The 14,455-nt window shown below is 37.6% G+C and overlaps 1 protein-coding gene and 1 long non-coding RNA gene across 2 annotated transcripts in view; one reads left to right on the forward strand and one right to left on the reverse strand.

Annotated features, from left to right (window-relative positions):
* LOC122211064 overlaps nt 1-6,755 on the reverse strand; it is a 24,338-nt gene extending 17,583 nt beyond the window's left edge. Inside the window, exon 1 of the long non-coding RNA XR_006198459.1 lies at nt 6,564-6,755. This is a non-coding gene — a long non-coding RNA (uncharacterized LOC122211064). The remainder of the gene's footprint in view (nt 1-6,563) is intronic.
* ZFHX4 (zinc finger homeobox 4) overlaps nt 1-14,455 on the forward strand; it is a 157,906-nt gene that overhangs the window by 3,488 nt on the left and 139,963 nt on the right. The window contains exon 2 of the mRNA XM_042924140.1: nt 1-467. This exon is cut by the window's left edge and continues 36 nt beyond it. Within this exon, the coding sequence (XP_042780074.1) occupies nt 1-467 (467 nt within the window). The remainder of the gene's footprint in view (nt 468-14,455) is intronic.

Here is a 14,455-nt window from a genome sequence, read left to right on the forward strand (position 1 = left end):
GTGGTCAGCTAATGGGTGATGACCTGTCCCTCCTTACTGCAGGAGAGCTGTCACCTTATATCAGTGACCCAGCGCTGAAGCTATTCCAGTGTGCTGTTTGCAACAAATTCACCTCTGACAGCCTGGAGGCCCTAAGTGTGCATGTGAGCAGTGAGCGCTCTCTCCCCGAAGAGGAATGGAGGGCTGTGATTGGAGATATCTACCAGTGCAAGCTCTGTAACTACAACACTCAGCTCAAAGCCAACTTCCAGCTCCACTGCAAGACTGATAAACATATGCAGAAATATCAACTGGTGGCCCACATTAAAGAAGGGGGTAAAAGCAATGAGTGGAGGCTGAAGTGTATTGCCATTGGCAACCCCGTTCACCTGAAATGTAACGCCTGTGACTACTACACCAACAGTGTGGATAAATTACGCTTGCATACCACCAATCACAGGCACGAGGCGGCCCTGAAGCTCTACAAGGTAAGCAGCGACATCCATTTCCGTTGGCACAGAGCAGAGCAGGGAATTAACTGTTTCAGGGCTTGGAGCGCAAATCTGCAAGTTCAGGGAAAAAAAAAAAAGAGCAAAAGGAGAGAGGGGCAAGGTGCACAGCTGCTGCTTAACGTTACTAAACGTAGACGGAGATAGATGGAATTGGAGAATTTATTTACAAGGTTTGTCCTGTGTCCCTTTTACACCTATCTCAGTGGCATTGCTGGCTTTACTGGTTTCCCAGAAATAAAATAAGCCTTCTGAGTAGTTTCACATAAAAGTCATATTGTTATACTTCTTGCATTGATTGATTTAAATAAAACACAAATATGGCGCTACTCTTGGCTAAGTGTTGATGGTTACAGGGAACAGATGACAAGAACAGTCTACTCCGTGAATACATCATCTTTTGTTTGTTGTGAAACAGGGGCGATCCAAACACAGTGCGTGCGTGCGTGCGTGCATGTGTGTGTGTGTGTGTGTGTGTATGTGTGTGTTTTGTTGTCGTTGTTTTTCTGTACAAAACAACAGAGTAGACACATTCTCCCTTAGCATCAGTTGGAAGTCTTCTACTTAACTCAGTTGTTATTTTACATGACCTTTCCCAGCTAGAAATGGTTTTATTCCCAATGGGTGGGGCACAAATAAAAATGTTCATTAAATGGCAAATATACTTTTATCTTTGCTGGAAAAAAAAAACTATGCAGATGTAATGAATACATGCAACTGGTGAACCCCATTTATTACACAACTTGTCTCTGCTTTTTCTAAATCCTAATTACTGGTTAATTTATTTTGTGAGTTTGTTTACTGGATTGGCTTGATCGTCTTGGTTCTTGTACAAACGTAACAGATTCATTTCTATGATGAATAACTTGGTAACTTATTAAAAACTTCTTTTGTCTAGAGGATATTAAAATTCAGAAAATATTGCAAGCCATTAGTCATTGTAACCAGCTCTAAATATGATTACAAAATCCATTTTGCAAGTGTTATCTATTGATTTATACTAGAAATCAGTGATAACTATACTATCAGGAGTCAACCAGCGATTATAATACCTATGGCTTTTCTAATACTATTTCAAACTATAAACACACAGCAAAAAGGGCAGGTTGTGGCTCTCTAGAGCAGGTGCAGGAATTGTTTATTTGGTTTGGACTGGCATTATTCGTTTGGGTCGTTTCTTGAGGTCCAAATTCTAGATTGGTGTCCTGAGCGTAAAAGCCTAAAGATGTAGAGTGAGAATTTGTACCATTGTCTCTGTGATATCAGCGCTCTGTGGATCAACGACAAAAGCGTTAGATTTGGGTTACAGAGTTTGAGGGGAGTGCAAACCCTAATGTAAGATACAAGCTTCTAAGTTGATGGCATTGAGAATATGATACAAAGGATTCATTGTATTATAATCCATACGTTTTGCTCTTCCATTGTCAACTTTTTTTCTGTTGATACCTGACCTATTAAAACTTTTAGAATACCTAGGAGAAAAAAGCAAACATTAAGTTTGTATAAATAATAGATCTCTCGACCCTGGGAGCTATATAGAATATTCATGAACTGTGTTTATATTCACACCGCTCCTCTAACACTTTAAATTAACATGTTGTGAATAGAAGATATAAACGTACAGATTTTTCTATTTTATTAATCTCATGTGGGGAGCTAAAGAGAGGTAGAGTGTTACTGTTTATTTTCTCAGGAAAGGTTGTTTAATCTAATTGTTTGATGATTATTTAAACGTGCGTGTATATGTGTGTATTAAGTTTATCTATTCACTCCGTGAGTATGAGTTGATCACCCTCACTATCTGCAGAGCAATTTGCTAAGTGTCAGAGTTACTCTTGAAGTTCCTTTTCAGGGAGAGTTGGATATTGCCTTCGAATGTATAAAAACCAAATGAGATAAAAGCTTGTTTATAAAGAGGGCTTTAAAGCAGAGAGAGCTTTAGATCCTAGAACCAAAGGATGTATGTACTCTTCCCTTAAAAATGTTGTAAAATCATATAAAAATTTACTTTTTCCCCCACTGTTCTTTATTTATCTCTTAAATACTCAAGTGTCTTTGTAGTGTAGTGTCTAAAAATGGTAAGCCAACAAACAAAAACACACTTGGAACAAAGTTACCTTGAATTAAGAGAAGATTGAGGAGATAAATATTTGAGCTGTCGAAACTTGGTGTTGGACAATCCAACTATATTATTTTGCATTATCCTTCAAGGAGCATTCATTATCCCTAGTAGTAACTAGATAAGTACTCCAGAATAGGAATGTGTTGAGGTTGCCTTCTCTAAACTGATTTATAGAAACTGTATGAGTGAGATATAGAGGATTTTCAAGTGTAGTGATGAGAATATTAGCAAGCTTGGTCGGCTTGTGTCGGCAAAATGAAATTGCTTCATAAGTAACATTAATTGCTTTTAAATGAGAACCTAACAAATTGGCCTGGGCCTGGGAAAAAAAAAATGATGGTCTGTAATAGGCTAAAATATTAAAATTAGAGTTAAAATAGTTTCTGAGTTAATGACTAGACAATAATCTCCTATATAAAATTCATTTTCATTAGGAGTTTAATTTACATCATTTCGCATCGTGAATTATTCAGACTTTAAGGGAAAGTGACAAGTAGCAGTTATAAGACAAATACAGAGCTGTGAGAAAACAGCTTTTCTCGTTATTGACAACATATTGATTCATAACACTCTAAATGCGGTTATGTGTCAGTTCGATTTGAATAGACCACTTTACCTCTTGCGTTGTCAACCTGGAGCAGTATTACTAAAAGAAGTGTGTGTCCTTATTTCAGTTTAAGGAGGTTAAAGGTTAAAGGTTGAGGGTGAGCTTGAAAGCATCATCTGCCTAGCTGCTTAACTTTAAACTGATCAATTTAATGAAAATCTGTTTTACAGATGTTGTTTTAATGTATTTGGCAGGATTTAGGCAGCTTTAACATTAGACGTATGCTAGTAAAAATTATTTCTTTATTTGACCAGAACAACACCTTTCCTTTTATGTTTAAGGTAGAAGGCTTGCGGGTTATGGTATTTTGGCAAGGAACCCAGAGGCAGAATGTGTTGATGATCTTTCCATCTGGACTCAAAAAAAGAATACCTTTATGCCTATTGCTAACGATGACTGCAAAAACAAACAAAGCTGTATTCATTTTTTGGCAGTATTATTTTCCTTAGAATTTTTTTTAAAAAGGAATTTTGTTATTGTTAAGGAACCCTTACTCTTTTCTTCAAGCAGAGTTCTCTGAAGCGCTAAGTTAAGCACTATTAAATTTTGATTTTTTTCCTCCAGAAATTTTAACGATGAAGCAAACTTGGTCTAGGAAATTAAAACAATAAAATGAAACTACATATTGCCCTTAATCTTCTCTTTCAATGTATAAAAGTACTTTTAAAGTGAGGTTAGTAAACGATAAGTGAGAGATAGCCACAATCAGGGTTGTAAGGTAAAGTGGGCCTGTGTGTGTATTTTCATCTACATCTAGATTGAGATATAATGCAAAAGCAGTGTTTCTTAGCCAACCACTTTATTGTGTTTGATTATATTCTTCTAATCTCACACTTTTGCATCCTCTACAGATTTCTGTCAATTGATAATCACATAATATGTCCTCAATAATATTTGTAGGATCAATACATGAATCCACTGAGCTATGTATTAAAAACAAAAACAAAAACCTTTACTTCCCACCCTCCTTTTTAAAAATGCATTGCAGTTGGTCTACCCCTTAAATGATCCCAAACTTTTCCTAAAGAGTAGAGTAAAAAGATATAATGAAAGCCACTTAGCACTACCCGTTCAAACCGAAGAAGAACAAATATGACTTTGGCCATATTTCAGTTTTACAGTTAGTTTACCTTGGGCTCAGAACCGACAAGACTTTTCCAGGCAGCTGATTGGTCTGCCCCCATCCTATGCAGGGCTTGAAAATCCTCTTGCCACACCTGTAATTCAGCTGCTCTTATAATATTATATGTATTTTTAAGTGAGGTGTTCACAGCTTTGCTGGTTCAAAGTCAAAAGCTTAATTATACCCGCCTTTTTTCTTCCTGCATCTGCTAGTAGTGAAGCAGAATAGTCTGTCTGAATTCCATAATGCTGTTTTCATATTTGGATTTCAAATTGGCTGAGAGCAGTGAATGAATCTCTTGTCTCCATGGTGAGCAAAGGAACACACGTGGGATTTAGTCCTAGGTAACTTTTAGTGTAACATTCCCCCAAGGAACATTTTTGGAGTTTTCTCATTAGCCATGTTATGGATGAAAGCATCCGGGTTAAGAACTAAAATCAAGGTGTGGGGGAGGGTCACAGAAGAGAATGCAAGGAGCCACGTTGGGGAAAGTATGTGGCAAGGAAATAAAAAATGGAATAATTAGCTTCACCAACCATTTTGCCTCTCTTTTTTTTTTTTACTAGTAGGAAATAATAACCCGATCAGTTTGGAATTAACAAAGAATCACAAGCATTTTCATTTCAATAGGCCTGAGTCCAACTTTGCAATTTAAAATCAAATATACCAGATATGTACCGTTTCAATTATTGAACTGTCATTGTCCCGGTGTGATGGTAAAGGAGGTCAGGAGATTGTGTGGTGCACATTTGCATAAAAGTCATTGTGCAGAAGGAAATTGGAATATGTGTGTGTATCTACGAAACCCAAACAGGTTTCTCTTAATCTTATTCTAGTCATTTGTTTAGATGAAGAAAGCTGTTTTCAGAGATAAACAAAAGTTATTCTTTTCTGCTGCTAAACATTAACCTGAATATGGAAATTGTTACACTTTTTGTATTAGTTTCAGATTTATGTTTCTTTTGAGGTTGAAATGCAGTGTGAAATTTAATTCCAGTTGTAGGATTTCTCTTTAAAAAAGTAATCACAACTCAAATTATTCTATTGTATTCTCATATAAAAAGACATGCTTGCATAATACTTATAACTAATAAATACGCAGATCAAATGGAGAGGAGCTGGTTAGCTAATAGCAACTAATAAATCACTGGTGTTTTCAGATCGCGATGTAATTGGCCAGCCCTATCTGCTGTGTCTACTTCTGTTTTTAAGCCTGACATTTGCTGAAGCACAGCCATGTGTTATAACATGACTACTCCAGAGCAAATATGGACTTGCTCCCTGCTTTCATATGGCGAGTAATATATTACACTGTGAGCCGAGCCCCCTCTTTGTATTCCCCTAGAAAAAAGAATGACCCCAAATCTATCTATCCGAGTGTAAAATATGGATGTGAGTGCACATCCACCCCTAAAAGGATTACTGTAGACCAGGCATTAGCAACCTACTACATCCATGTCAGAACAGATGAAATGATTTTTAGTGTCTGAAATTATTAACAAACCCAGACAAAACTTAAAGGCGGCCGAGTGCACAAAGGAACCCTCCTACTTTATTTTTGACGTGTCTTTCCTTAACCAGTGCTACCATCTCCCTACACATCAGGCACTCGCTCTTAATGCTCCTCTCTGTTTCTTTGAAACCCTTCCTGTTTTATCCCACCTAGATCTTCTCTTCATGGAAATGCTCCAGGTTGCAAGATTACCCATCTAATTCCCCAAAGAAAACTAGCATTCCCTTAATTAAGGGGAAAAGAAGCCTTTTCGTAAAAGCAGAATAGCGCATCCAAAGGTGTAAATGACTTTCAGGTCTTTCCCAGGGTGCATTTCGTCTTAAAAGAACTGCTTAATCTGGATGAATTTCGAGCGTGTGAGGGGGTGTAGTGACCTTGTCGGGGATGGGGCTTAGGTAGGGCTGTGCCCGACCCTAGGACCTTTACTCACTCATCTCCTTCTGAACACCGCTACCCCCCACCCCACCCCCGCCCACACACACACATCGTAGTGCTTCTTGTCTCAGAAACACAGTAAAAAACTTGAGGCTACCATTCACTTCGTTTCAGGACCATGTCAACTCATACTTCGTGATTTATGTTACAGCTTTTGCGTAACTTGTGTCCATTCTGTCTCATGTGAAGTGTAGGTATGGTTTAACCAAAAGTAGTAAATCGCTTATGTGTCACCCACCCTGAGGTCATGTAGGTAATGCAGACGAAGGTGTTACCTCATAATTAATGTGCTCTCCCGGCGTGCTTCTTTGGCTTCCGTTTAATAGTCCCTGTCAGTGGAGCTTGTTTAAAATTGCTGAAATGTTCGAATGGGTGCTGGGATGCCACGCAGTAATGCAGCCAGAGTCATATGTTAAGCAGGCCTCGCGCTGCTGAAAGGGTCTTGGCCCGGGGTGGAGTGAGGAGGAGCTGGCATGTGCATAATGACCGTGGTTCTGCTTCCAGAACATCTGGCCTGCCTGAGTTCTACTGGAAATGCTTTACCGAGTTTGCTTTGAGTCTGAGCCTATGCTCAGGCTGAGTTCAATTAGACGTGGAGATTTGTTCATTATTCAGATAATTCAAGCCTTAAAAGGCACTTTTCCCAAATTATCAGTGTATTTCAGGAGAGCTTACGATGATATGATTTATTCGAAAGAGGAACAGCGATGGAGGAACAGCCCCCTATAGCCCTTGAGGAAACATCATCACAGATCCCATGACCTCAGAGCAGTACGGTGCTTGGTACAGACACAAGGGCTAAAGTTCTCTTTGCAGGATGTCTCAGGATATCCTGAATGATATCCTCAGTTTTTCTTCTAATAAATACAGAAACATTGATTGAGCACCTACTATGTGCCAGCTTTTAAAATGTCTCTTGTTTATGGAGACCCATTAACGTGGTAGGATGTAAGCCATCTGCTCTGAGGTGATGCTTCTGAACTCAATCTGTTCTCCAGTGTGGCAGGGATATTAATAAAATTAAGGGCTGAACCCCATACACTAGCCATCGAAAGCTTCCAGGAATTTTTTCAACAATGGTTGGTCAAAGGACTGAACGTGACTGCTCTCTTAACTTAGGTCATCAGTCGTTGTAGAGCAATGTCACTTGATTATCTTGACTTCCTCTTATTGCTCTCTTACATTGGAAGACTTTATTGACCAGTTTCAGGCAAGGGTTACAGTGGGAATTTTAGGGCAGTATAGAGCTTTTCTGTTAGTTGAGACATTTATGTTCTTCATGCGTAAGGATGCTGGATGCATTACCTGGAAAAATGAAACAGAAAACCACTTAAAGGATGCAAAATGTCAGATTACAACTTCAGTCAACCTTCTTATAGGATCAGGGTGATGATTTAGTTTGATTCTTGAAGAACCTTTGTAAGTTCAGTTTATAATACTGTCAGAGTTCTGCTTAAAGATGAATTATTACAAAGACCAGCTTGTTACGATCATAGATAATAGCAATTGTGTGTGGCAATGTTTTATTTCACCCAGTTTCATAATCTTATATTAATATTCTAGTTCTCTTATCTTTAAGGAGAAGTACTTTTGTAGCCTTGAATACATTACTTACATATATTGAGAATGTACACATAAATATAAAAGTATCTTGAGACCATACTCTTAATACTTCATTGATTCAGATCTTCCCAAAGCCTTTCTTTCACTGAAAATGTCATAGAATATGCATCTCTCTTTTCTTGTTGCTTACGGGATAAATGTCAAGGTTATATTTTCCCATTAGGCAATTTTTAAAGAGCAATGTACAGGAAGGTTAAGGTTGAAGAATTCTTTGTCTCTGGTTATCTGCTGATAAAATTAGTGAAATGCAGAGCTGAAGGTGGAAAGAAATGAGCTATTGGTAGGTTCAACTGTATCACTTAACTCAAATTTGGGAGGGAAGCTTTTAAGGTTTTAAAATATTGATTTTTTTGAGTCCATGATTATGTGTCCTGTGCCAAGAAGAGCCTTGTTTATAAATAGAGTTGGCAAATGACTATCTGTATGTGATTTATGAGATATTGGAAAGAAATCTTACCAAAGATATCCCTTCTTTGGATGCCGGATATTCTGTCAACAGTAAAACCAAACTGGTAATTGACTTATCCATTTATCCATTTATCCATTTAAAAAGAGGACATAAATTGACAATAGTCATAGTAAGTTAGACTTTTCATGTGCATTTTCTCATTTACTCTTCCTAACAGTTATATGTTACTATTCCCATTTTGACATATGGGAACCTGTTATTCAGAACAAAATGCCCTGCTCAAGTCTTCCCCGATGGTAAGAACCTATGCTGGAGTTCCAGCCCACGTTATGAGGCTTTGCTAATAAGAAAACTTTCTGTTGCACTTGAGGATAGGAGGAGCAGAAAATGGGAGAGGAAACGGAAGGCCTAAGTGCCAGAGGCAAACTTGCCAATTTTGTCTAGGGCTTAATCATTTTGGAGCACACTTTTATTCTTTCAAGTTAGCAGATTCCCTTAAAGATATAGCAGATGCAACGTAATGTAAGAGCTGGCCAGTATGGATGAGGCCAACTAGAGCGATGGACTTAACACCTGTTGGGTCATCTACAAGCTGGAAGGGGAAACCACTGGTCACAATTGTTACCTGAATATCTCCTGTCACAATGAATTCTTTCACGTTAAAAAAAAACAAACTTCCTTTTACTGGCATTTTTGGGTGTTGGTATATTAAATAGAAAGAACTAATAGAATATTTATCACTTCTAGTGCCTGAGCTCTCAGTGCTTAAGCACCTTTGGAAGCTGCATGAACTCATTCAGGTCACCAGGGTACTTCAGCAGTAATGTACTAAATGGTACCCTTCTGACCTGAAAGAGGGAATGTGTCTCCCTAAGCATTTAACTTCCTAAAGAGGAACAACTAAAGCACCGTCTACCCTCTGCCCAGAACTCAATTACCTTTTCCTGACATCCTTATAACTGCTGGAGGAAGTGCTGTTCATTTGCTCCTTATTAGAATCTTAAAATATAATCTTGTGTTGAATTATTATTATTTTCTTTTACTTTTATCTTTCACTTCTTACTTTGATCCATTTTAGTGACAGGATTCCAGAAATTTTCTCTCCCCCATATGTTTCTAATGCACTTCCTTCCTCTCTCTCCTTGAAATTTTGTTAATGATTCCAATGCAAAGCCCCAAATCTTGTTAGAACTATTTGCACTGATTTAACTTAGAGGTACTAGGGGAAATCTGCCTTCCTAAATCTGGCTACCTCTTCCTACAAAAAAGTGTCGGTAGTCGACATTGCTGCAGTTGACCACATTCGCTAATGAAATGTTCTTTTATTGAAAAGAATAGTCTTACTTTTGAAATGACAGAATTGTTAGCAATACAGAAGCTCCCAATACCTATAACTGGTCTGCGTACAGCATGAACGGACAGTCTGATAATTACAATGTGTAGTACCTTTCAAAGGCTTTAAATATTTCTAACTATGCATTTGGCAAGTCTAAAAATAACACTAGCATATATCCTTAGGGCCTAAAATCATTCCCTGTTCAATTGTAAGAAATCAGGTAGCAGGTCTGATTGCCATCACCTCTGAGAAAGAGTCAGTTTACAAGGCTTCTCCTTTAAACGCAACATATATTAGGATTTACCACTGAGTAACTAAGGAAGTGACATCATACATGGGGGAGGGGGAGGATGATTCTTCATTTTCACACCAAATAAATAAAATTGTTTTTAAAAATAAGATCAGCATGCTAAAATATGAATGATGCAACATCAGGATATACCTTTTAGGATTTGATTTGTTTGGTGAATTTATATTATACAGTGTTTTAGAAGGGAGATAACTGTCTCCTACTTACTATATGATATTATTGCGGGAGAAGGGGAGAGAGAGAGGGAGAGAGAGAATCCCAAGCAGGCTCTGCACTGTCAGCACAGAGCCTGATGTGGGGCTCAGTCTCATGAACTGTGAGATCATGACCTGAGCCAGAATCAAGCATCAGACACTTAATCAGCTGAGCCACCCAGGCACCCCAATTATCACTACTTTTTAAAGAGAAGCCCCTCAGTGTCCTTTGAGAAATAATTTGGCTAAAAGTAAGTTCTGGGTTATTATTACTTCTTGTTTATTACAATTAAGTCATTAAAAAAGCACATTTGGATGGAACAATTGTACCAAGGTTTTCCATGATGAGTATTCCCCGAGAAGAATAACCAAACAATCAAAGTCATAACTAAGTTCCTTAAAAAATAGACCTAAGGGGAACTCATAAATAACTTTTTTTTCAGACAAAAGCAGTCTTTGGCTCTCATAATTCCTTAAATATTAGAAAAAGTAAGATGGGCTTTATGAAAAATTATTTAGTTTTTGGAGTGCTGATTCCTAACACAGAGGATAGAATGACTGTCTTTAAGTCATCAGTGCAAAAATGTCTTCCTAATTGCTTAATTTTGTCAATTTAAATGTACATTTCCAGATAGACCTTCAGATATAATATTTACTTACAAGTTTTTGTAGCATATATGAGGTCATTCTATTCCTTCTTATAGAACTGTGGCTACAGTGAAATTGGTACATATAGCACTTTTCCAAATAGTGAACAATGTAATTCTTTATCAATGGGTGTAGAAAAATGTACATGTATTCAGTTCTCATATGTTGAATTATTGAAAAGTCAAGATGTCAGTACTTCAATAATGTTTTCAGTACATATCCAAGGACACCTACTTATACTTATTTTGCTCAAACCCTGGAAAAAACTGCATGCATGCATTTATGGATGTGTGTGTGTGTGTGTGTGTATGTGTGTGTAAGAGAGAGAGGAGAAGAATGCAGTATATGAAGACTTACTTTTACAAAATTGATGATCATGAGTTAATCATTAATAGCTACTTATTCTGTTTTTTAGTAAATGGCAAAAATCTCTTCCTGCACATTGCAAGTGTTCTCAGTCTCTAGAGATAATAAACTTTGATGATGTTGCGCAAGACTCATCAGCAAGCACTGAAATCAGTTCTGTATGTACACATGACTAATCAAAGGTTCAGGGATCAGGATATGATTTGGTAAAAGTAATAGGTTCTCCAAAAAGTAAATGGCCTCACTAATTGTGGGAGCACATTAAGCTTTTTTCCCCTGCTTACAAAAGGCCCTCGTCCCCCATTGGAGTAGATACCTTTTCACAAAGCTTTGAGTGCTAAGTGTTTTAAAAAAGTGTCTTTAAAAGCAAAGATGTTTTCAAATTAATGCCTACCTAATCAGTGCTCTATTCTTGTCTTTATCTTAAAGTCACAATAGATACCATAAGACATTTAGACTCAGAATGATCCTTGAAATTCAGGGAATTGGGTAACCAGAACAAGTATCTTCAAATATCTTAAGCTGATCAACTGTGGGAAATTGATGGAATAAGACAACAATCTTATTAAGCATGAAATGATATAGGAAAATGTGACTAAAAGTTTCAAGAAATCAGTTCTAAATTAGAAATGGAAGGAACTCAAGTTATATGCTACAAAATCTACCATGTGAACAATGCAATGAATGTTGAGACCACTGTCTTTTGCTTTGCCTTTTTAAACAAAATTTGCATATACATTAATACAAAATTGATATATAATTTATATTTATTGAATGCAATTGGCATATAATTCATATTCCATGCTCTTAAACCACTTAAATTATACAATGAAATGTTTTATTTTTAAAAATAATCTCTATGCACTACGTGGGGCTCGGACTCACAATCCCAAGATCAAGAGTCTCATGCTCCACTAGCTGAGCCAGCCAGGGGTCCCACAATGCAATATTTTTCTAGGATATTCAAAGAAGTATGCACCCATCACCATCATCAATTTTGGAACATTTTCAGCACTCCAGAAAGAAATCCTGTCCGCTTTAGTCCACCCCCACTAATCCCAAACCCCCTTTCCTGGCACTAAGCAACCATTAATTGCTTTCGGTCTATATAGATTTGCCTAATCTGGATATTTCATGTAAAGGGAATCATGCTATATGTGACACTTTATGACTTATTTCTTTCCTGTAACATAATATTTTCAAAATTCACCCGTCTCGTAGTATGGATCTATATTCATACCTTTCTACTATGGGATTTCCATTGTATGGATAAACTGCGTTTTATTTATCCTCTCATCAACTGATGGGCATTTGAGTTATTTCCACTTTTTGGTTATTATGAATAATGAATAATGATGCTGTGAACATTTGTGTACAAGTATTTGTGGGCATATGTTCTCATTTCTTTTGGATGTATACTTAAGTGTGGCATTGTTGGTTTACTAGGCTGTCTTTAATGCCAGTCAGTGCTTTTTTTTTAATGTTTATTTATTTTTGAGAGAGATTGAGCAGGGGAGGGACAGAGAGACAGGGAGATGGGATCTGAAGCCAGCTCTGTGCTGACAATAAAGAGCCCCATGTGGGGCTTGAACTCACGAACCCCGAGATCAAGACCTGAGCTGAAGTCAGATGCTTAACCAACTGAGCCACCCAGGCACCCCACTGCCAGTCAGTTCTTATTTTGTATCTGGTCAGCACCTTCTTTATCCTTTAAAGAATATTACGATTTTTTGTTTTTGTTTTTGTTTTTTTCCAATCACCCAAACTTATTCATCTTCTGCTTTGGCCAACAAATTCAGTGAGAAAATTAAACCTAACATTTACTGAGCACTTATTAGGTGGCAGAAAGTCTTCTAAGTTAAAAAAGAATAACTCATTAAATCAAACAGCAACCCTATTAGGTAGGCACTATTATTATGCCGATTTTGAAGATGAGGAACTAAAGCAATGAAAGCTTAATTAATCTAACGCGATGTAGCTGGTGAGAGTGACAATGCAGTCTGAGGATTTGAACTGAGATTGCCTGGCTCCAGCACCCATGGTCTTAAACAGGACACTGTGTCACGGGGAAGATCTTACATGGAGAAGGATACCTGGAAAGGAAGGCCTTGTTTGGGGCAGAAGGGATGGAAATAAGAGTGTAACCATAATTATTGATCTTCAAAAAGAATATGAATCCCCTGAGAGAGAAAAAGAGGTAATTGTGAGATAGATAGAGATGGAGAGACTTTGAGAAGTGTAGTGATGGAGAGCAAATTAGAAAAATCACTGATAACAGTACATAGTTCTTTTTTATGTCAGAATGTAAACTATTTGGTTCATACAATGTTCTCTGAAAAATATCGAGAACTGAGCTCTCCATATTTATAGGAATGAAAAATTGGCCTACTTTATAGTAACGTAAATTTACTGAAAGACATTTTGTTAGACTGATGTTCTAGTAATGCACAAAAGCTTGTTTGTTCTCATTTGTTAAAAACACACTGTGCTGAGGGGCGCCTGGGTGGCTCAGTCGGTTAAACCTCCGACTTGGGCTCAGGTCACCGTCTCAAGGTTCATGAATTCAAACCCCACGTCGGGCTCTGTCCAGACAGCTCGGAGCCTGGAGCCTGCTTCAGATTCTGTGTCTCCCTCTCTCTCTGCCTCTACCCTGCTCATACTCTCTCTCTCTCTCTCTCTCTCTCTCTCTCTCTCTCTCTCTCTCTCTTTCTCTCTCTCTAAAATAAATAAACATTAAACACACACACACACACATACACACACACACACACACACACACACACACACTTACACTGTGCTGGACCCTAATGGTGGGTGAATAAGACAGACGCAAAGGTATATGATTCAATTCCTGTCCTCAAGGAGTTCACCAGTGTTTAGAAGAAAACATATAATGCTTTTTATCTGTGCTTCATTTTCCTGTGTGATTTTGCTCTGGTAACAGCCTTTCTGAATTCCAGAAGTTTGCAGAGACATTTTTAGTAGTCTATATAACACATTTTAGCAATATTTACTCCTTTGTGTCATCTAGGAAGTTAATATTTAGATTTCCTGTGGTATTGGGGAAACAGTTAGATTCCTGCATTGCAGAGCTTTGATAAAGAGTGGTTGTTTGCTTCCACACCAGTAAAGATATTGTCCCATTGTTGGAAAATAATGTACAGTGTCAGTAGAATTTAAGTCTTTTCTCTCTCTTGCCTTTCCCTCCCCACCTATGTGATGTTTGTGAGCATGATTTTTATGTTTTCATAATATAGAGATATGGATAAACTGAAATATTA

The sequence above is a fragment of the Panthera leo genome, chromosome F2 (genome assembly GCF_018350215.1).
Source record: "Panthera leo isolate Ple1 chromosome F2, P.leo_Ple1_pat1.1, whole genome shotgun sequence".
Lineage (NCBI taxonomy): Eukaryota > Metazoa > Chordata > Mammalia > Carnivora > Felidae > Panthera > Panthera leo.